The sequence below is a fragment of the Psittacula echo genome, assembly GCF_963264785.1.
Source record: "Psittacula echo genome assembly, chromosome: 33".
Lineage (NCBI taxonomy): Eukaryota > Metazoa > Chordata > Aves > Psittaciformes > Psittacidae > Psittacula > Psittacula echo.
The window spans coordinates 431,667-453,562 of record NC_137768.1 but is presented as its reverse complement, the minus strand read 5'-3'; the positions used below and the strand labels follow the sequence as shown (position 1 = coordinate 453,562).

Sequence of the window (21,896 nt, the reverse complement as noted above, 5' to 3'; positions counted from 1 at the left end):
GTAAGGGGGGCACCCATATAAGGGATGTGGGGGTCTATAGGGGTAAGGGGGGCACCCATATAAGGGATGTGGGGGTCTATAGGGGTAAGGGGGGCACCCGTATAAGGGATGTGGGGTCTATAGGGGTAAGGGGGGCACCCATATAAGGGATGTGGGGGTCTATAGGGGTAAGGGGGGCACCCATATAAGGGATGTGGGGTCTATAGGGGTAAGGGGGGCACCCATATAAGGGATGTGGGGTCTATAGGGGTAAGGGGGGGCACCCATATAAGGGATGTGGGGGTCTATAGGGAGAAGGGGGGGACCCATATAAGGGATGTGGGGGTCTATAGGGGTAAGGGAGGCACCCATATAAGGGATGTGGGGGTCTATAGGGAGAAGGGGGGGACCCATATAAGGGATGTGGGGGTCTATAGGGGTAAGGGGGGCACCCATATAAGGGATGTGGGGGTCTATAGGGGTAAGGGGGGCACCCGTATAAGGGATGTGGGGTCTATAGGGGTAAGGGGGGCACCCATATAAGGGATGTGGGGGTCTATAGGGGTAAGGGGGGCACCCATATAAGGGATGTGGGGTCTATAGGGGTAAGGGGGGCACCCATATAAGGGATGTGGGGTCTATAGGGGTAAGGGGGGGCACCCATATAAGGGATGTGGGGGTCTATAGGGGTAAGGGGGGCACCCATATAAGGGATGTGGGGTCTATAGGGGTAAGGGGGGCACCCATATAAGGGATGTGGGGTCTATAGGGAGAAGGGGGGCACCCATATAAGGGATGTGGGGGTCTATAGGGGTAAGGGGGGGACCCATATAAGGGATGTGGGGGTCTATAGGGGTAAGGGGGGCACCCATATAAGGGATGTGGGGGTCTATAGGGGTAAGGGGGGCACCCATATAAGGGATGTGGGGGTCTATAGGGGTAAGGGGGGGACCCCAAGCCCCCTTTAACCCCATTCCCCCCCCAGCCCCCCCGCATCCGGCGCCACAGCTCCCACTTCCCGCTCTGCTCCTATTGCTGCAACTGCTGCCGGAACCGGGGCTGCGGCCTCTGCTGCCGGACCTGAGCCCCCGAGCGCCCTGGGGACCCCAAAATCGGCTCCGCGACCCCCGAAAACCCCCAAGGGGACCCCAAAATCGGCTCCGCGACCCCCGAAAACCCCCATGGGGACCCCAAAATTATCAATGGGGACCCCCAAAATCATCAATGGGGACCCCAAAGTCATCAATGGGACCCCCAAATTATCAATGGGGACCTTGGAATCATCAATGGGGACCTCGAAATCATCAATGGGACCCCAAAGTCATCAATGGGACCCCCAAATTATCAATGGGGACCTTGGAATCATCAATGGGACCCCAAAATCGTCAATGGGGACCCCAAAATCATCAATGGGGACCCCAAAATCGTCAATGGGGACCTTGAAATCGTCAATGGGGACCTTGGAATCATCAATGGGACCCCAAAATTATCAATGGGGACCCCAAAGTCATCAATGGGACCCCAAAATCATCAATGGGGACCCCAAAGTCATCAATGGGGACCTCGAAATCATCAATGGGGACCCCAAAGTCATCAATGGGGACCTTGAAATCATCAATGGGGACCCCAAAATCGTCAATGGGGACCCCAAAATCGTCAATGGGGACCTTGAAATCGTCAATGGGGACCTTGGAATCATCAATGGGACCCCAAAATTATCAATGGGGACCCCAAAGTCATCAATGGGACCCCAAAATCATCAATGGGACCCCAAAGTCATCAATGGGGACCCCTAAATTATCAATGGGGACCCCAAAATCGTCAATGGGGACCCCAAAATCATCAATGGGGACCCCAAAATTACCAATGGGGACCCCAAAATCGTCAATGGGGACCCCAAAATTATCAATGGGGACCCCAAAGTCATCAATGGGGACCCCAAAATCATCAATGGGGACCTCGAAATCATCAATGGGGACCCCCAACCCCCCCCAGGACCCCCAACCCCCCCCCGAGCACCCCAAAGCCCCCAACCCCCCCCCCTATTTATTGCCCCCCCTTCACGTGTTGGAATAACGGGAATAAACCGGTGTTTTCTAATGGCTTGTGATGGATTTTGGGGGTCTATGGGGCGCCCATAGGGTCTATGGGGCGCCCATAGGGTCTATAGGGCACCTATAGGGGTTGGGGGGCTCCTCAGACACCTTTGGACCCCCCTAAAATCATGGGGGAGGGGGGCGGTCCCGTAAGCGCGCCCTCCTCATCACGTGGCCTGCGGAGGCCTCGCCCCCTCGGCCGCGCTCGTCAATGGAGGGGGCGTGGGAAAGGCGCGCCCGGAGGCGCGCGCGCGCGCGCGGGGCGTGGCTTAGGAGGGGAAGGGGCGGGGCTTAGGGCGGAGGGGGCGTGGCCTGGGCGCGATGGCGCCGCTGAAGGTGCTGGTCGGGGTGAAGCGGGTCATCGACTTCGCCGTCAAGGTAGCCCTACCCTATGGGGTCCCTATGGAGCCTATGGGGTCCTTATAGAGCCTATGGGGGCCCTAAACCCTATGGGTGCGCCTAAACCCTATAGGTGCTCCTTAACACTATGGGGTCCCTATGGAGCCTATGAGGTCCTTATAGAGCCTATGGGGGCCCTAAAACCCAATGGGTGCTCCTAAACCCCTATGGGGGCTCCTTAACACTACGGGGTCCCTATGGAGCCTGTGGGGGCCCTAAACCCTATGGCTGCTCCTAAACCCTATGGGGTCCCTATGGAGCCCATGAGGTCCTTATAGAGCCTATGGGGGCCATAAACCCCTATGGGTGCTCCTAAACCCTATAGGTGCTCCTTAACCCTATGGGGTCCCTATGGAGCCTATGAGGTCCTTATAGAGCCTATGGGGGCCATAAACCCCTATGGGTGCTCCTAAACCCTATGGGGGCCCTATGGAGCCTATGGGGTCCTTATAGAGCCTATGGGGGCCCTAAACCCCTGTGGGTGCGCCTAAACCCTATAGGTGCTCCTTAACCCTATGGGGTCCCTATGGAGCCTATGAGGTCCTTATAGAGCCTATGGGGGCCATAAACCCCTATGGGTGCTCCTAAACCCTATGGGGGCCCTATGGAGCCTATGGGGTCCTTATAGAGCCTATGAGGGCCTAAACCCCTATGGGTGCTCCTAAACCCTATGGGGACCCTATGAGGTCCTTATAGAGCCTTTGGGGGCCCTAAACCCCTATGGGTGCTCCTTAACCCTATGGGGTCCCTATGGAGCCTTTGGGGGCCCTAAACCCCTATGGATGCTCCTAAACCCTATGGGGTCCCTATGGAGCCCATGAGGTCCCTATAGAGCCTATGGGGGCCCCTAAACCCTGTGGGTGCTCCTTAACCCTATGGGTTCCCCTTAACCCTATGGTCCCCCCCAGCCCCATTGATCCCCCCCAAACCCTATTGATCCCCCCAGGCCCGTATAGCCCCCATATCCCCTATAGCCCCTTTATCCCCTATACCCACCCATATCCCCTATACCCCCCATGTCCCCTATAGCCCCCATATCCCCTATAGCCCCCATATCCCCTATACCCACCCATATCCCCTATACCCCCCATGTCCCCTATAGCCCCCATATCCCCTATACCCACCCATATCCCCTATACCCCCCATGTCCCCTATAGCCCCCATGTCCCCTATACCCCCCATATCCCCTATAGCCCCCATGTCCCCTTTAGCCCCCCATATTCGCTATAGCCCTCATGTCCCCTATAACCCCCACTGATCCCCTATAGCCTCCATTGATCCCGTATAACCCCTATATCCCCCATGTCCCCTCTACCCCCCATATCCCCTATAGCCCCCATATCCTCTATAACCCCCCATGTCCCCTATGCTTCCCATATCCCCTATAGCCCCCATGTCCCCTATAACCCCCCCTATTCCCTATAGCCCCTATGGCCCCCATACCCCCTATACCCCCCCATATCCCCTATAGCCCCCATGTCCCTTATGGCCCCTATACCCCCCCATGTCCCCTATAGCCCCCATGTCCCCTATGGCCCCCATACCCCCTATACCCCCCCATGTCCCCTATAGCCCCCATGTCCCCTATAACCCCCCCTATCCCCTATAGCCCCTATGGCCCCCATACCCCCTATAGCCCCCCCTATCCCCTATAGCCCCTCATGTCCCCTATAGCCCCCATGTCCCCTATAACCCCCCCTATCCCCTATAGCCCCTATGGCCCCCATACCCCCTATAGCCCCCCCTATCCCCTATAGCCCCTCATGTCCCCCTATAGCCCCCATTGGTCCCCTATAGCCCCCCTCACGTCCCCTATGGCCCCCATAGGTGCGCCTGGCGCCGGGGGGCCAGCGCGTGCAGGAGCAGGGCGTGAAGCACTCAATGAACCCCTTCTGCGAGATCGCCTTGGAAGAGGCCGTGCGCCTGCGGGAGAGGGGGGACGCCGCCGAGGTCATCGCGGCCAGCGTGGGCACACGGCAGAGCCAGGTCCCCCCACACCGCCCCATAGCGCCCCATAGCCCGCCCCATAGCGCCCCAGAACCTTTGGGGGTCCCCCCGAGCCCCCCCGGCCCCATTGGAGCAACCCAAACCCCCCCCGTTCTCCCCCCTTCCATGAGTGGTACGGTCCGGGTGGCTGAGGGAGCGCGGCGCTGCCGCTCGGGTCAGCCCAAAGCCAGCCGTGGGGGTGCCCCAATGTGTTACCGCGGGCAATGTGGGGACACGGCAGGGCCAGGTCACCTCAAACCCGCCCCATAGCGCCCCATAGCCCGCCCCATAGCGCCCCAGAACCTTTAGGACCCCCCCCGAGCCCCCTCGGCCCCATTGGAGCAACCCAAACCCCCCTGGTTCCCCCCCTCCCCTTCATCAGTGGTACGGTCCGGGTGGTGGAGGACGATCGGGGCTGCCCATTGAGACCAATGGGGGGGTGCGCTATGGTCCGGTCACGCCAAAGCAGCCCCATGGGCACCCCAAAACCCCCCATGCGTACCCCATAACCAGCCCCATAGCGCCCCATAACCATTGGGGGCACACCGGGCCCCTTTGGTGCCCCCCAAACCCCCCCGTTTCCCCCCCTCCGTTCGTGAATGGTACGGTCCGAGGGGCTGGGGCACAGCGGGGCCGTGGACGAGGTCATTGTGGCCAATGGGGGGGGGGTCCCCCCTATGGGGTATTTTGGGGCCTCTATGGGGTGTTTGGGGTCCCTATGGGTGCTATGGGTCAGTATGGGATGCTATGGGTCCGTATGGGAGCTATGGGTGCTATGGGTCACTATGGGATGCTATGGGTCCGTATGGGAGCTATGGGTGCTATGGGTCACTATGGGATGCTATGGGTGCTATGGGTCAGTATGGGATGCTATGGGTCACTATGGGATGGTATGGGTGCTATGGGTCAGTATGGGATGCTATGGGTCACTATGGGATGGTATGGGTGCTATGGGTCAGTATGGGATGCTATGGGTCCGTATGGGAGCTATGGGTGCTATGGGTCACTATGGGATGCTATGGGTGCTATGGGTCAGTATGGGATGTTGTGGGTGCTATGGGCCAGTATGGGATGCTATGGGTCACTATGGGAGCTATGGGTGCTATGGGTCACTATGGGATGCTGTGGGTGCTATGGGTCAGTATGGGATGCTATGGGTCCGTATGGGAGCTATGGGTGCTATGGGTCACTATGGGAGCTATGGGTGCTATGGGTCACTATGGGATGCTATGGGTCCATATGGGAGCTATGGATGCTATGGGTCTCTATGGGTCACTATGGGATGCTATGGGTCACTATGGGTGTCTGGGGTCCCTATGGGTGCTATGGGTCCCTATGGGTTACTATGGGATGCTATGGGTCACTATGGGTGTTGTGGGTCCCTCTGGGTGCTATGGGGAGCTATGGGTCACTGTGGGGTTCTATGGCTAAATATGGGTGCAATGGGTTTCTATGGGCCACTATAGATGCTGTGCATCCCTATGGGTTCTAAGGGGTGTTGTGGGTCCCTATGGGTGCTATGGGTCTCTATGTGTCCCTATGGGGTGTTACGGGTCCCTATGGGCGGCGCTGTCCCCATTGCTCCCTATGGGCGGCGCTGTCCCCATTGTTCCCTACGGGCGGCGCTGTCCCCGTTGCTCCCTACGGGCGCTGTCCCCATTGCTCCCTATGGGCGGCGCTGTCCCCATTGCTCCCTATGGGCGGCGCTGTCCCCATTGCTCCCTATGGGCGCTGTCCCCATTGTTCCCTATGGGCGGCGCTGTCCCCATTGTTCCCTATGGGTGCTATCCCCGTTGTTCCCTATGGGCGGCGCTGTCCCCATTGCTCCCTATGGGCGGCTCTGTCCCCATTGCTCCCTATGGGCGCTGTCCCCATTGCTCCCTATGGGCGCTGTCCCCATTGTTCCCTATGGGCGGCGCTGTCCCCATTGTTCCCTATGGGTGCTATCCCCGTTGTTCCCTATGGGCGGCGCTGTCCCCATTGCTCCCTATGGGCGCTGTCCCCATTGTTCCCTATGGGCGCTGTCCCCGTTGTTCCCTATGGGCGGCGCTGTCCCCGTTGTTCCCTATGGGTGGCGCTGTCCCCATTGCTCCCTATGGGCGGCGCTGTCCCCATTGTTCCCTATGGGCGGCGCTGTCCCCATTGCTCCCTATGGGCGGCGCTGTCCCCATTGCTCCCTATGGGCGGCGCTGTCCCCGCTGTTCCCTATGGGCGGCGCTGTCCCCATTGCTCCCTATGGGCGGCGCTGTCCCCATTGCTCCCTATGGGCGCTGTCCCCATTGCTCCCTATGGGCGGCGCTGTCCCCATTGCTCCCTATGGGCGCTGTCCCCATTGCTCCCTATGGGCGGCGCTGTCCCCATTGCTCCCTATGGGCGCCGCTGTCCCCATTGCTCCCTATGGGCTCTGTCCCCATTGCTCCCTACGGGCGGCGCTGTCCCCATTGTTCCCTATGGGCGGCTCTGTCCCCATTGCTCCCTATGGGCGCTGTCCCCGTTGCTCCCTACGGGCGCTGTCCCCATTGCTCCCTATGGGCGGCGCTGTCCCCGTTGCTCCCTATGGGCGGCGCTGTCCCCATTGCTCCCTATGGGCGCTGTCCCCATTGTTCCCTATGGGCGGCGCTGTCCCCATTGTTCCCTATGGGTGCTATCCCCGTTGTTCCCTATGGGCGGCGCTGTCCCCATTGCTCCCTATGGGCGGCTCTGTCCCCATTGCTCCCTATGGGCGCTGTCCCCATTGCTCCCTATGGGCGCTGTCCCCATTGTTCCCTATGGGCGGCGCTGTCCCCATTGTTCCCTATGGGTGCTATCCCCGTTGTTCCCTATGGGCGGCGCTGTCCCCATTGCTCCCTATGGGCGCTGTCCCCATTGTTCCCTATGGGCGCTGTCCCCGTTGTTCCCTATGGGCGGCGCTGTCCCCGTTGTTCCCTATGGGTGGCGCTGTCCCCATTGCTCCCTATGGGCGGCGCTGTCCCCATTGTTCCCTATGGGCGGCGCTGTCCCCATTGTTCCCTATGGGCGGCGCTGTCCCCATTGCTCCCTATGGGCGGCGCTGTCCCCATTGCTCCCTATGGGCGGCGCTGTCCCCGCTGTTCCCTATGGGCGGCGCTGTCCCCATTGCTCCCTATGGGCGGCGCTGTCCCCATTGCTCCCTATGGGCGCTGTCCCCATTGCTCCCTATGGGCGGCGCTGTCCCCATTGCTCCCTATGGGCGCTGTCCCCATTGCTCCCTATGGGCGGCGCTGTCCCCATTGCTCCCTATGGGCGCCGCTGTCCCCATTGCTCCCTATGGGCTCTGTCCCCATTGCTCCCTACGGGCGGCGCTGTCCCCATTGTTCCCTATGGGTGCTATCCCCGTTGTTCCCTATGGGCGCTGTCCCCGTTGTTCCCTATGGGCGGCGCTGTCCCCATTGCTCCCTATGGGCAGCGCTGTCCCCATTGCTCCCTATGGGCGGCGCTGTCCCCATTGCTCCCTACGGGCGGCGCTGTCCCCATTGTTCCCTATGGGAGGCGCTGTCCCCGTTGCTCCCTACGGGCGCTGTCCCCATTACTCCCTATGGGCGGCGCTGTCCCCATTGCTCCCTACGGGCGGCGCTGTCCCCATAGTTCCCTACGGGCGGCGCTGTCCCCATTGCTCCCTATGGGCGGCGCTGTCCCCATTGTTCCCTACGGGCGGCGCTGTCCCCATTGTTCCCTATGGGCGGCGCTGTCCCCATTGCTCCCTATGGGCGGCGCTGTCCCCATTGCTCCCTATGGGCGGCGCTGTCCCCATTGTTCCCTATGGGCGGCGCTGTCCCCATTGCTCCCTATGGGCGGCGCTGTCCCCATTGCTCCCTATGGGCGGCGCTGTCCCCTTTGCTCCCTATGGGCGGCGCTGTCCCCGTTGCTCCCTATGGGCGGCGCTGTCCCCGTTGTTCCCTATGGGCGGCGGTGTCCCCGTTGCTCCCTATGGGCGGCGCTGTCCCCGTTGTTCCCTATGGGCAGCGCTGTCCCCGTTGCCCCTACGGGCGGCGCTGTCCCCATTGTTCCCTATGGGCGGCGCTGTCCCCGTTGTTCCCTACGGGCGGCGCTGTCCCCGTTGTTCCCTACGGGCGGCGCTGTCCCCGTTGTTCCCTATGGGCGGCGCTGTCCCCATTGCTCCCTATGGGCGGCGCTGTCCCCGTTGCTCCCTATGGGCGGCGCTGTCCCCATTGCTCCCTATGGGCGGCGCTGTCCCCATTGTTCCCTATGGGCGGCGCTGTCCCCGTTGCTCCCTATGGGCGGCGCTGTCCCCGTTGCTCCCTACGGGCGGCGCTGTCCCCGTTGCTCCCTACGGGCGGCGCTGTCCCCATTGTTCCCTATGGGCGGCGCTGTCCCCATTGCTCCCTACGGGCGGCGCTGTCCCCATTGTTCCCTACGGGCGGCGCTGTCCCCGTTGCTCCCTACGGGCGGCGCTGTCCCCATTGTTCCCTACGGGCGGCGCTGTCCCCATTGCTCCCTATGGGCGGCGCTGTCCCCATTGCTCCCTATGGGCGGCGCTGTCCCCATTGTTCCCTATGGGCGGCGCTGTCCCCATTGCTCCCTATGGGCGGCGCTGTCCCCGTTGCTCCCTATGGGCGGCGCTGTCCCCATTGTTCCCTATGGGCGCTGTCCCCATTGCTCCCTATGGGCGGCGCTGTCCCCTTTGCTCCCTACGGGCGGCGCTGTCCCCATTGCTCCCTATGGGCGGCGCTGTCCCCGTTGCTCCCTACGGGCGGCGCTGTCCCCATTGCTCCCTACGGGCGGCGCTGTCCCCATTGCTCCCTATGGGCGGCGCTGTCCCCATTGCTCCCTACGGGCGGCGCTGTCCCCGTTGCTCCCTACGGGCGGCGCTGTCCCCGTTGCTCCCTACGGGCGGCGCTGTCCCCATTGTTCCCTATGGGCGGCACTGTCCCCATTGCTCCCTATGGGCGGCGCTGTCCCCATTGTTCCCTATGGGCGGCGCTGTCCCCGTTGCTCCCTATGGGCGGCGCTGTCCCCATTGTTCCCTATGGGCGGCGCTGTCCCCATTGTTCCCTAGGGGCGGCGCTGTCCCCATTGTTCCCTAGGGGCGGCGCTGTCCCCATTGTTCCCTATGGGCGGCGCTGTCCCCGTTGCTCCCTATGGGCGGCGCTGTCCCCATTGTTCCCTATGGGCGGCGCTGTCCCCGTTGCTCCCTATGGGCGGCGCTGTCCCCATTGTTCCCTATGGGCGGCGCTGTCCCCGTTGCTCCCTATGGGCGGCGCTGTCCCCATTGTTCCCTACGGGCGGCGCTGTCCCCATTGCTCCCTATGGGCGCTGTCCCCGTTGTTCCCTACGGGCGGCGCTGTCCCCGTTGTTCCCTATGGGCGGCGCTGTCCCCATTGTTCCCTATGGGCGCCGCTGTCCCCGTTGTTCCCTACGGGCGGCGCTGTCCCCGTTGTTCCCTATGGGCGGCGCTGTCCCCATTGCTCCCTATGGGCGGCGCTGTCCCCATTGTTCCCTATGGGCGGCGCTGTCCCCATTGTTCCCTACGGGCGGCGCTGTCCCCGTTGCTCCCTACGGGCGGCGCTGTCCCCATTGTTCCCTAGGGGCGGCGCTGTCCCCATTGTTCCCTATGGGCGGCGCTGTCCCCATTGTTCCCTACGGGCGGCGCTGTCCCCATTGTTCCCTATGGGCGGCGCTGTCCCCATTGTTCCCTACGGGCGGCGCTGTCCCCGTTGTTCCCTATGGGCGGCGCTGTCCCCATTGTTCCCTATGGGCGGCGCTGTCCCCATTGTTCCCTAGGGGCGGCGCTGTCCCCGTTGTTCCCTATGGGCGGCGCTGTCCCCGTTGCTCCCTATGGGCGGCGCTGTCCCCATTGCTCCCTACGGGCGGCGCTGTCCCCGTTGTTCCCTACGGTCGGCGCTGTCCCCATTGCTCCCTATGGGCGGCGCTGTCCCCGTTGCTCCCTATGGGCGGCGCTGTCCCCATTGTTCCCTATGGGCGGCGCTGTCCCCGTTGCTCCCTACGGGCGGCGCTGTCCCCGTTGTTCCCTATGGGCGGCGCTGTCCCCATTGCTCCCTATGGGCGGCGCTGTCCCCGTTGCTCCCTATGGACGGCGCTGTCCCCATTGCTCCCTATGGGCGGCGCTGTCCCCATTGCTCCCTATGGGCGGCGCTGTCCCCGTTGTTCCCTACGGGCGGCGCTGTCCCCATTGCTCCCTACGGGCGGCGCTGTCCCCATTGCTCCCTATGGGCGGCGCTGTCCCCATTGCTCCCTATGGGCGGCGCTGTCCCCGTTGCTCCCTACGGGCGGCGCTGTCCCCATTGTTCCCTACGGGCGGCGCTGTCCCCGTTGCTCCCTACGGGCGGCGCTGTCCCCGTTGTTCCCTACGGGCGGCGCTGTCCCCATTGTTCCCTACGGGCGGCGCTGTCCCCATTGTTCCCTATGGGAGGCGCTGTCCCCGTTGCCCCTACAGGCGGCGCTGTCCCCATTGTTCCCTATGGGCGCCGCTCTCTGTCTCCCCCTGCAGGACGCGCTGCGCACTGCGCTCGCCCTGGGCGCGGACCGGGCCGTGCTCGTGGAGGTGCCGGAGGCGGCGCCGCCGCTGGGGCCCCGCGAGGTGGCGGCGGCGCTGGGGGAGCTCGTGCGGAGGGAGCGCCCCCTGCTGGTGCTGCTGGGGAAGCAGGTGAGGGGGGGAGCCCAGAGAGACCTATAGAGACCTATAGAGACCTATAGAGACCTATAGAGACCTATAGAGACCTATAGAGAGACCTATAGAGACCTATAGAGACCTATAGAGAGACCTATAGAGACCTATAGAGACCTATAGAGAGACCTATAGAGACCTATAGAGATCTATAGAGACCTATAGAGAGACCTATAGAGAGACCTATAGAGACCTATAGAGATCTATAGAGACCTATAGAGAGACCTATAGAGACTTATAGAGACCTATAGAGACCTATAGAGATCTATAGAGACCTATAGAGAGACCTATAGAGACCTATAGAGATCTATAGAGACCTATAGAGACCTATAGAGATCTATAGAGACCTATAGAGAGACCTATAGAGACCTATAGAGACCTATAGAGACCTATAGAGATCTATAGAGACCTATAGAGAGACCTATAGAGACTTATAGAGACCTATAGAGACCTATAGAGATCTATAGAGACCTATAGAGAGACCTATAGAGACCTATAGAGATCTATAGAGACCTATAGAGACCTATAGAGATCTATAGAGACCTATAGAGAGACCTATAGAGACCTATAGAGACCTATAGAGAGACCTATAGAGACCTATAGAGACCTAGAGACCTATAGAGATCTATAGAGACCTATAGAGAGACCTATAGAGACCTATAGAGATCTATAGAGACCTATAGAGACCTATAGAGATCTATAGAGACCTATAGAGAGACCTATAGAGACCTATAGAGACCTATAGAGATCTATAGAGACCTATAGAGACCTATAGAGACCTATAGAGATCTATAGAGACCTATAGAGACCCATAGAGACCCATAGAGACCTATAGAGACCTATAGAGACCTATAGAGAGACCTATAGAGACCTATAGAGACCTATAGAGATCTATAGAGACCTATAGAGAGACCTATAGAGACGAGACCTATAGAGACCTATAGAGACCTATAGAGAGACCTACAGAGACCTATAGAGATCTATAGAGACCTATAGAGAGAGAGAGAGCCTATAGAGAGACACCTATAGAGAGACCTATAGAGCCCTATAGAGATACCTATAGAGAGACCTATAGACATCTATAGAGACCTATAGACACCTATGGAGACCTATAGAGACCTATAGAGAGAGACCCCTATAGAGACCTATAGAGCCCTATAGAGAGACACCTATAGAGAGACCTGTAGAGACCTATATAGAGAGAGCCTATAGAGACCTATAGAGAGAGACCCCTATAGAGAGAAACCCCCATAGAGACCTATAGAGAGAGACTTATAGAGACACCTATAGAGACACCTATAGAGACCTATAGAGACACCTATAGAGAGACCTATAGAGACCTATATAGAGAGCCTATAGAGATCTATAGAGAGCGACTCCTATAGAGACCTATAGACACCTATAGAGACCTATAGAGAGAGACCTATAGACACGTATAGAGAGAACCTATAGAGAGAGAGGTTATAGAGAGATCCTAGAGAGACCTATAGAGAGACACACATAAACACCTATAGAGACCTATAGAGAGAGCCCTATAGAGAGACATCTATAGAAAGACCTATAGAGACACCTATAGAGATCTATATACGGAACATATAGAGAGAGAGACTCCTATAGAGACAGCTATAGAGAAAGACCTATACAGAGAGCCTATAGAGGGAGCTATAGAGACATCTATAGAGACCTATACAGAGAGAGACCCTATAGACACCTATAGAGAGAGATCTATAGAGAGACCCCTATAGAGAGAGCCTATAGAGAGACATTTATAGAGAGACCCTATAGAGACATCTATAGAGAGAGCGTATAGAGAGAGACTCCTATAGAGACCCCTATAGGGAGACCCCTATGGAGAGACCCCAATGGAGCCCCTATAGAACCCCTATGGGATGCTTCCGAGCCCCTTTAGAACCTCCCAGAGCCCCCATAGGGCCCGTGGGGGGCGGTGTCTGTGTGCCCTATAGGGCTCTATGGGGCGCCCCATGGCCCCTATAGCCCCTATGGGTGCCTCCCCCCCCCAGGCCATAGACGACGACTGCAACCAGACAGGCCAGATCCTCGCCGCCATCTTGGACTGGCCCCAGGTGAGCGCCCCCTGCCCTGGGGCATTGTGGGATAGTGGGGGGGTGAGGGGGGGGGCGCTGGTCCCATTCATCCCATGCGGGGATGCTCCCGTCCCCGTTCCCAATCCCAATCCCATTCCCAATCCCATTCCCAATCCTATTCCCATTCCCATTCCCATTCCCAATCCCATTCCCAATCCCATTCCCATTCCCAATCCCATTCCCATTCCCAATCCCATTCCCAATCCCATTCCCATTCTCAATCCCAATCCCATTCCCAATCCCATTCCCGTTCCCATTCCCGGCTGTTCCCGTTCCCGTCCCCATTCCCGGCTGTTCCCATTCCCGTCCCCATTCCCGGCTGTCCCCATTCCCGGCTGTTCCCGTTCCCGTCCCCATTCCCGGCTGTTCCCATTCCCGTCCCCATTCCCGGCTGTTCCCGTTCCCATTCCCGGCTGTTCCCGTCCCCATTCCCGGCTGTTCCCATTCCCGTTCCCATTCCCGGCTGTTCCCGTTCCCGTTCCCATTCCCGGCTGTTCCCGTCCCCATTCCCGGCTGTTCCCGTTCCCGTTCCCATTCCCGGCTGTTCCCGTCCCCATTCCCGGCTGTTCCCATTCCTGTCCCCATTCCCGGCTGTTCCCATTCCCGGCTGTTCCCATTCCCGGCTGTTCCCATTCCCGTCCCCATTCCCGGCTGTTCCCATTCCCGGCTGTTCCCATTCCCATCCCCATTCCCGGCTGTTCCCATTCCCGGCTGTTCCCATTCCCGGCTGTTCCCATTCCCGGCCGTTCCCGTTCCCATTCCCGTTCCCATTCCCGGCTGTTCCCTTTCCCGTTCCCATTCCCGGCTGTTCCCGTTCCCATTCCCGGCTGTTCCCGTTCCCGTTCCCATTCCCGGCTATTCCCATTCCCGGCTGTTCCCGTTCCCGTTCCCATTCCCGGCTGTTCCCGTTCCCATTCCCGGCTGTTCCCATTCCCGGCTGTTCCCATTCCCGGCTGTTCCCGTTCCCATTCCCGGCTGTTCCCGTTCCCGTTCCCATTCCCGTTCCCATTCCCGGCTGTTCCCATTCCCGGCTGTTCCTGTTCCCATTCCCGGCTGTTCCCATTCCCGGCTGTTCCCGTTCCCATTCCCGGCTGTTCCCGTTCCCGTTCCCATTCCCGTTCCCATTCCCGGCTGTTCCCATTCCCGGCTGTTCCTGTTCCCATTCCCGGCTGTTCCCATTCCCGGCTGTTCCTGTTCCCATTCCCGGCTGTTCCCGTTCCCGGCTGTTCCCATTCCCGGCTGTTCCCATTCCCGGCTGTTCCCGTTCCCATTCCCGGCTGTTCCTGTTCCCATTCCCGGCTGTTCCCATTCCCGGCTGTTCCCGTTCCCATTCCCGGCTGTTCCCATTCCCGGCTGTTCCCGTTCCCGGCTGTTCCCGTTCCCATTCCCGGCTGTTCCCGTTCCCGGCTGTTCCCGTTCCCATTCCCGGCTGTTCCCGTTCCCATTCCCGGCTGTTCCCGTTCCCGGCTGTTCCCGTTCCCATTCCCGGCTGTTCCCGTTCCCATTCCCGGCTGTTCCCGTTCCCGGCTGTTCCCGTTCCCATTCCCGGCTGTTCCCGTTCCCGGCTGTTCCCGTTCCCGTTCCCGGCTGTTCCCGTTCCCAGGGCACTTTCCTCTCCCACCTGGAGCTCGCCCCCGCCTCCGGCTCCGTGCGGATCCAGCGGGAAGTGGACGGGGGCCTGGAGCGGCTCCGCCTGCGCCTCCCGGCGCTGCTCACGGCCGACCTGCGCCTCAATGAGCCCCGCTACGCCACGCTGCCCAACATCATGGTGAGACCCTATAGAGACCCCCTATAGACACCTATAGACACCTATAGACACCCCCTATAGACACCTATAGAGACCTATAGAGACCTATAGAGAGAGCTACGCCACGCTGCCCAACATCATGGTGAGACCCTATAGAGACCCCCTATAGACACCTATAGACACCTATAGAGACCTATAGAGAGAGCTACGCCACGCTGCCCAACATCATGGTGAGACCCTATAGACACCCCCTATAGACACCCTATAGAGACCTATAGAGACCTATAGAGAGAGCTACGCCACGCTGCCCAACATCATGGTGAGACCCTATAGACACCCCCTATAGACACCCTATAGAGACCTATAGAGACCTATAGAGAGAGCTACGCCACGCTGCCCAACATCATGGTGAGACCCTATAGACACCCCCTATAGACACCTATAGAGACCTATAGAGAGAGCTACGCCACGCTGCCCAACATCATGGTGAGACCCTATAGACACCCCCTATAGACACCTATAGAGACCTATAGAGAGAGCTACGCCACGCTGCCCAACATCATGGTGAGACCCTATAGAGACCCCCTATAGACACCTATAGACACCTATAGAGACCTATAGAGAGAGCTACGCCACGCTGCCCAACATCATGGTGAGACCCTATAGACACCCCCTATAGACACCCTATAGAGACCTATAGAGACCTATAGAGAGAGCTACGCCACGCTGCCCAACATCATGGTGAGACCCTATAGAGACCCCCTATAGACACCTATAGAGACCCCCTATAGAGACCTATAGAGACCTATAGAGACCTATAGAGAGAGCTACGCCACGCTGCCCAACATCATGGTGAGACCCTATAGAGACCCCCTATAGACACCTATAGAGACCCCCTATAGAGACCTATAGAGACCTATAGAGACCTATAGAGAGAGCTACGCCACGCTGCCCAACATCATGGTGAGACCCTATAGAGACCCCCTATAGACACCTATAGAGACCCCCTATAGAGACCTATAGAGACCTATAGAGACCTATAGAGAGAGCTACGCCACGCTGCCCAACATCATGGTGAGACCCTATAGACACCCCCTATAGACACCTATAGAGACCCCCTATAGAGACCTATAGAGACCTATAGAGACCTATAGAGAGAGCTACGCCACGCTGCCCAACATCATGGTGAGACCCTATAGAGACCCCCTATAGACACCTATAGAGACCCCCTATAGAGACCTATAGAGACCTATAGAGACCTATAGAGAGAGCTACGCCACGCTGCCCAACATCATGGTGAGACCCTATAGACACCCCCTATAGACACCTATAGAGACCCCCTATAGAGACCTATAGAGACCTATAGAGACCTATAGAGAGAGCTACGCCACGCTGCCCAACATCATGGTGAGACCCTATAGAGACCCCCTATAGACACCTATAGAGACCCTATAGAGACCTATAGAGAGAGCTACGCCACGCTGCCCAACATCATGGTGAGACCCTATAGACACCCCCTATAGACACCTATAGACACCTATAGAGACCTATAGAGAGAGCTACGCCACGCTGCCCAACATCATGGTGAGACCCTATAGAGACCCCCTATAGACACCTATAGAGACCCTATAGAGACCTATAGAGAGAGCTACGCCACGCTGCCCAACATCATGGTGAGACCCTATAGACACCCCCTATAGACACCTATAGAGACCTATAGAGAGAGCTACGCCACGCTGCCCAACATCATGGTGAGACCCTATAGACACCCCCTATAGACACCTATAGAGACCTATAGAGACCTATAGAGAGAGCTACGCCACGCTGCCCAACATCATGGTGAGACCCTATAGACACCCCCTATAGACACCTATAGACACCTATAGAGACCCCCTATAGACACCTATAGAGACCCTATAGAGACCTATAGAGAGAGCTACGCCACGCTGCCCAACATCATGGTGAGACCCTATAGAGACCCCCTATAGACACCTATAGAGACCCTATAGAGACCTATAGAGAGAGCTACGCCACGCTGCCCAACATCATGGTGAGACCCTATAGACACCCCCTATAGAGACCTATAGAGACCTATAGAGAGAGCTACGCCACGCTGCCCAACATCATGGTGAGACCCTATAGACACCCCCTATAGACACCTATAGAGACCTATAGAGACCTATAGAGAGAGCTACGCCACGCTGCCCAACATCATGGTGAAACCCTATAGACACCCCCTATAGACACCTATAGAGACCTATAGAGAGAGCTACGCCACGCTGCCCAACATCATGGTGAGACCCTATAGACACCCCCTATAGACACCTATAGACACCTATAGAGACCCCCTATAGACACCTATAGAGACCTATAGAGACCTATAGAGAGAGCTACGCCACGCTGCCCAACATCATGGTGAGACCCTATAGACACCCCCTATAGACACCTATAGACACCTATAGAGACCCCCTATAGACACCTATAGAGACCTATAGAGACCTATAGAGAGAGCTACGCCACGCTGCCCAACATCATGGTGAGACCCTATAGAGACCCCCTATAGACACCTATAGAGACCTATAGAGAGAGCTACGCCACGCTGCCCAACATCATGGTGAGACCCTATAGACACCCCCTATAGACAGCTATAGAGACCTATAGAGACCTATAGAGAGAGCTACGCCACGCTGCCCAACATCATGGTGAGACCCTATAGACACCCCCTATAGACACCTATAGAGACCTATAGAGACCTATAGAGAGAGCTACGCCACGCTGCCCAACATCATGGTGAGACCCTATAGACACCCCCTATAGACACCTATAGACACCTATAGAGACCTATAGAGAGAGCTACGCCACGCTGCCCAACATCATGGTGAGACCCTATAGAGACCCCCTATAGACACCTATAGAGACCTATAGAGACCTATAGAGAGAGCTACGCCACGCTGCCCAACATCATGGTGAGACCCTATAGAGACCCCCTATAGACACCTATAGAGACCTATAGAGATCTATAGAGAGAGCTACGCCACGCTGCCCAACATCATGGTGAGACCCTATAGAGACCCCCTATAGACACCTATAGAGACCTATAGAGACCTATAGAGAGAGCTACGCCACGCTGCCCAACATCATGGTGAGACCCTATAGAGACCCCCTATAGACACCTATAGAGACCTATAGAGATCTATAGAGAGAGCTACGCCACGCTGCCCAACATCATGGTGAGACCCTATAGAGACCCCCTATAGACACCTATAGAGACCTATAGAGACCTATAGAGAGAGCTACGCCACGCTGCCCAACATCATGGTGAGACCCTATAGACACCCCCTATAGACACCTATAGAGACCTATAGAGACCTATAGAGAGAGCTACGCCACGCTGCCCAACATCATGGTGAGACCCTATAGACACCCCCTATAGACACCTATAGAGACCCCCTATAGACACCTATAGAGACCTATAGAGACCTATAGAGAGAGCTACGCCACGCTGCCCAACATCATGGTGAGACCCTATAGAGACCCCCTATAGACACCTATAGACACCTATAGAGACCCCCTATAGACACCTATAGAGACCTATAGAGACCTATAGAGAGAGCTACGCCACGCTGCCCAACATCATGGTGAGACCCTATAGACACCCCCTATAGACACCTATAGAGACCTATAGAGACCTATAGAGAGAGCTACGCCACGCTGCCCAACATCATGGTACCTATAGACACCTATAGAGACCCCCTATAGACACCTATAGAGACCCTATAGAGACCTATAGAGACCTATAGAGAGAGCTACGCCACGCTGCCCAACATCATGGTGAGACCCTATAGAGACCCCCTATAGACACCTATAGAGACCTATAGAGACCTATAGAGAGAGCTACGCCACGCTGCCCAACATCATGGTGAGACCCTATAGACACCCCCTATAGAGACCCCCTATAGACACCTATAGAGACCTATAGAGACCTATAGAGAGAGCTACGCCACGCTGCCCAACATCATGGTGAGACCTATAGACACCTATAGAGACCCCCTATAGACACCTATAGAGACCTGTAGAGACCTATAGAGAGAGCTACGCCACGCTGCCCAACATCATGGTGAGACCTATAGACACCCCCTATAGAGACCCCCTATAGACACCTATAGACACCTATAGAGACCCCCTATAGACACCTATAGACACCTATAGAGACCTATAGAGCTACGCCACGCTGCCCAACATCATGGTGAGACCCTATAGACACCTATAGAGACCCCCTATAGACACCTATAGACACCTATAGAGACCCCCTATAGAGACCTATAGAGACCTATAGAGACCCTGTAGAGACCTATAGAGACCCTATAGACACCTATAAAGACCTATAGAGAGAGCTACGCCACGCTGCCCAACATCATGGTACCTATAGACACCTATAGAGACCCCCTATAGACACCTATAGAGACCCTATAGAGACCTATAGAGACCCTATACAGAGAGCTACGCCACGCTGCCCAACATCATGGTGAGACCTATAGACACCCCCTATAGAGACCTCCTATAGACACCTATAGAGGCCTATAGAGACCTATAGAGCTATGCCACACTGCCCAACATCATGGTGAGACCCATAGACACCCCCTATAGAGACCTCCTATAGAGACCCTATAGAGACCCTATAGAGACCCTATAGAGACCCTATAGAGAGAGCTACGCCACACTGCCCAACATCATGGTGAGACCCTATAGACACCTCCTATAGTCACCTATACAGACCTATAGAGACCTATAGAGAGAGCTACGCCACGCTGCCCAACATCATGGTGAGACCCTATAGAGACCCTATAGAGACCCTATAGAGAGAGTTACATCACCCTGCCCAACATTATGGTACCTATAGAGATCTATAGAGTACATATAGAGACCCTGTACACCCCTATAGAGAGAGCTATAGCCACCCTGCCCAACATCATGGTGGGTACGTATAGACAGCCCGTATAGACCCCCATAACCCCCATATGTGCCCCATAGCCCCCATAGCCCCCATAGCCCCCATAGCCCCCATAGCCCCCATAAGCCCCATAGCCCCCATAGCCCCCATAACCCCCATAGCCCCCATTCCCCCCATAGCCCCCATAGCCCCCATAACCCCCATAGCCCCCATAGCCCCCATTCCCCCCATAGCCCCCATAGCCCCCATAGCCCCCATAGCCCCCATAACCCCCATAGCCCCCATAACGCCCATAGCCCCCATAACCCCCATTGCCCCCATAGCCCCTATAGCCCCCATAGCCCCCATAGCCCCCATTCCCCCCATAGCCCCCATAACCCCCATAGCCCCCATAGCCCCCATAACGCCCATAGCCCCCATAACCCCCATTGCCCCCATAGCCCCTATAGCCCCCATAGCCCCCATAACTCCCATAGCCCCCTTTGCCCCATAGCCCCCATTCCCCCCATAGCCCCCACTCCCCCCATAACCCACATAGCCCCCACTCCCCCCATAACCCCCATAGCCCCATAGCCCCCATAGCCCCCATAACCCCCATAGCCCCCATAGCCCCCATAACCCCCGTAACCCCCATAGCCCCCATTCCCCCCATAGCCCCATAGCTCTCATAGCCCCCATAACGCCCATTGCCCCCATAACCCCCATAACCCCCATAGCCCCCATTCCCCCCATAGCCCCATAGCCCCCATAACCCCCATAGCCCCATAGCTCTCATAGCCCGATAACCCCCATTGCCCCCATAACCCCCATAACCCCCATTCCCCCCATTCCCCCCATAGCCCCCATAACCCCCATAGCCCCCATTCCCCCCATTCCCCCCATAGCCCCATAGCCCCCATAGCCCCCATAGCCCCCATAACCCCCATAACCCCCATTGCCCCCATTCCCCCCATAGCCCCCATTCCCCCCATAGCCGCCCCATAGCCCCCCCTTTGTGCCCCATAGAAGGCCAAGAAGAAGCCCCTGGAGCTGGTGCCGCTCGCGGAGCTGCTGGGGGCTCCCCCCCCGCCCCCCAAGCTGCGGGTGCTGCGCCTGGAGGAACCTCCCGCCCGCCAGGGGGGGCAGCGCGTCGAGAGCGTGGCCGCTCTGCTCGAGCGCCTCGCTGCCGCCGGCCGCCTCTGAGAGCCGCGCCGCGCCTCTTCCGGGTTCGCAGCCAATGGGGAGGCGGCGCGCCGGCGCGCCGGTGACGTCAGGCGCGGGAAAAGGCGGGCGCGCCACCGGCGGCGGCGCCAAGAATAAAGCGGGTGTGAATGAGGAGGAGGGGCTGGTTTGGACCAGTATGGACCAGTATGGACCAGTATGGACACATTGGGTCCCAGTTTGACCCCATTGAATCCCAGTTTGACCCCATTGGGTCCCAGTTTGACCCCATTGGGTCCCAGTTTAACCCCTTCGGGTCCCAGTTTGACCCCATTGGGTCCCAGTTTGACCCCATTGGGTCCCAGTTTAACCCCATTGGGTCCCAGTTTGACCCCATTGAATCCCAGTTTAACCCCATTGGGTCCCAGTTTGACCCCATTGAATCCCAGTTTGACCCCATTGGGTCCCAGTTTAACCCCATTGGGTCCCAGTTTGACCCCATTGGGTCCCAGTTTGACCCCATTGAATCCCAGTTTAACCCCATTGAGTCCCAGTTTAACCCCATTGAATCCCAGTTTAACCCCATTGGGTCCCAGTTTGACCCCATTGGGTCCCAGTTTAACCCCATTGAATCCCAGTTTGACCCCATTGGGTCCCAGTTTAACCCCATTGGGTCCCAGTTTGACCCCATTGAATCCCAGTTTGACCCCATTGGGTCCCAGTTTAACCCCATTGGGTCCCAGTTTGACCCCATTGGGTCCCAGTTTGACCCCATTGAATCCCAGTTTGACCCCATTGGGTCCCAGTTTGACCCCATTGAATCCCAGTT

At 57.8% G+C, this 21,896-nt stretch overlaps 1 protein-coding gene across 1 annotated transcript; it reads left to right on the top strand.

The window, feature by feature from the left end:
- Positions 1–2,385: 2,385 nt before the first annotated feature.
- ETFB (electron transfer flavoprotein subunit beta) lies at positions 2,386–21,109 on the top strand (the record flags this gene model as incomplete). Its single annotated transcript, XM_080636439.1, has 6 exons — positions 2,386–2,453; positions 4,302–4,460; positions 10,948–11,103; positions 13,146–13,208; positions 14,833–14,997; positions 20,933–21,109. Exons 1-6 carry the CDS (start codon positions 2,397–2,399, stop codon positions 21,107–21,109), a joined length of 777 nt encoding a protein of 258 aa, XP_080492565.1. The 5' UTR covers positions 2,386–2,396.
- Positions 21,110–21,896: the final 787 nt, after the last annotated feature.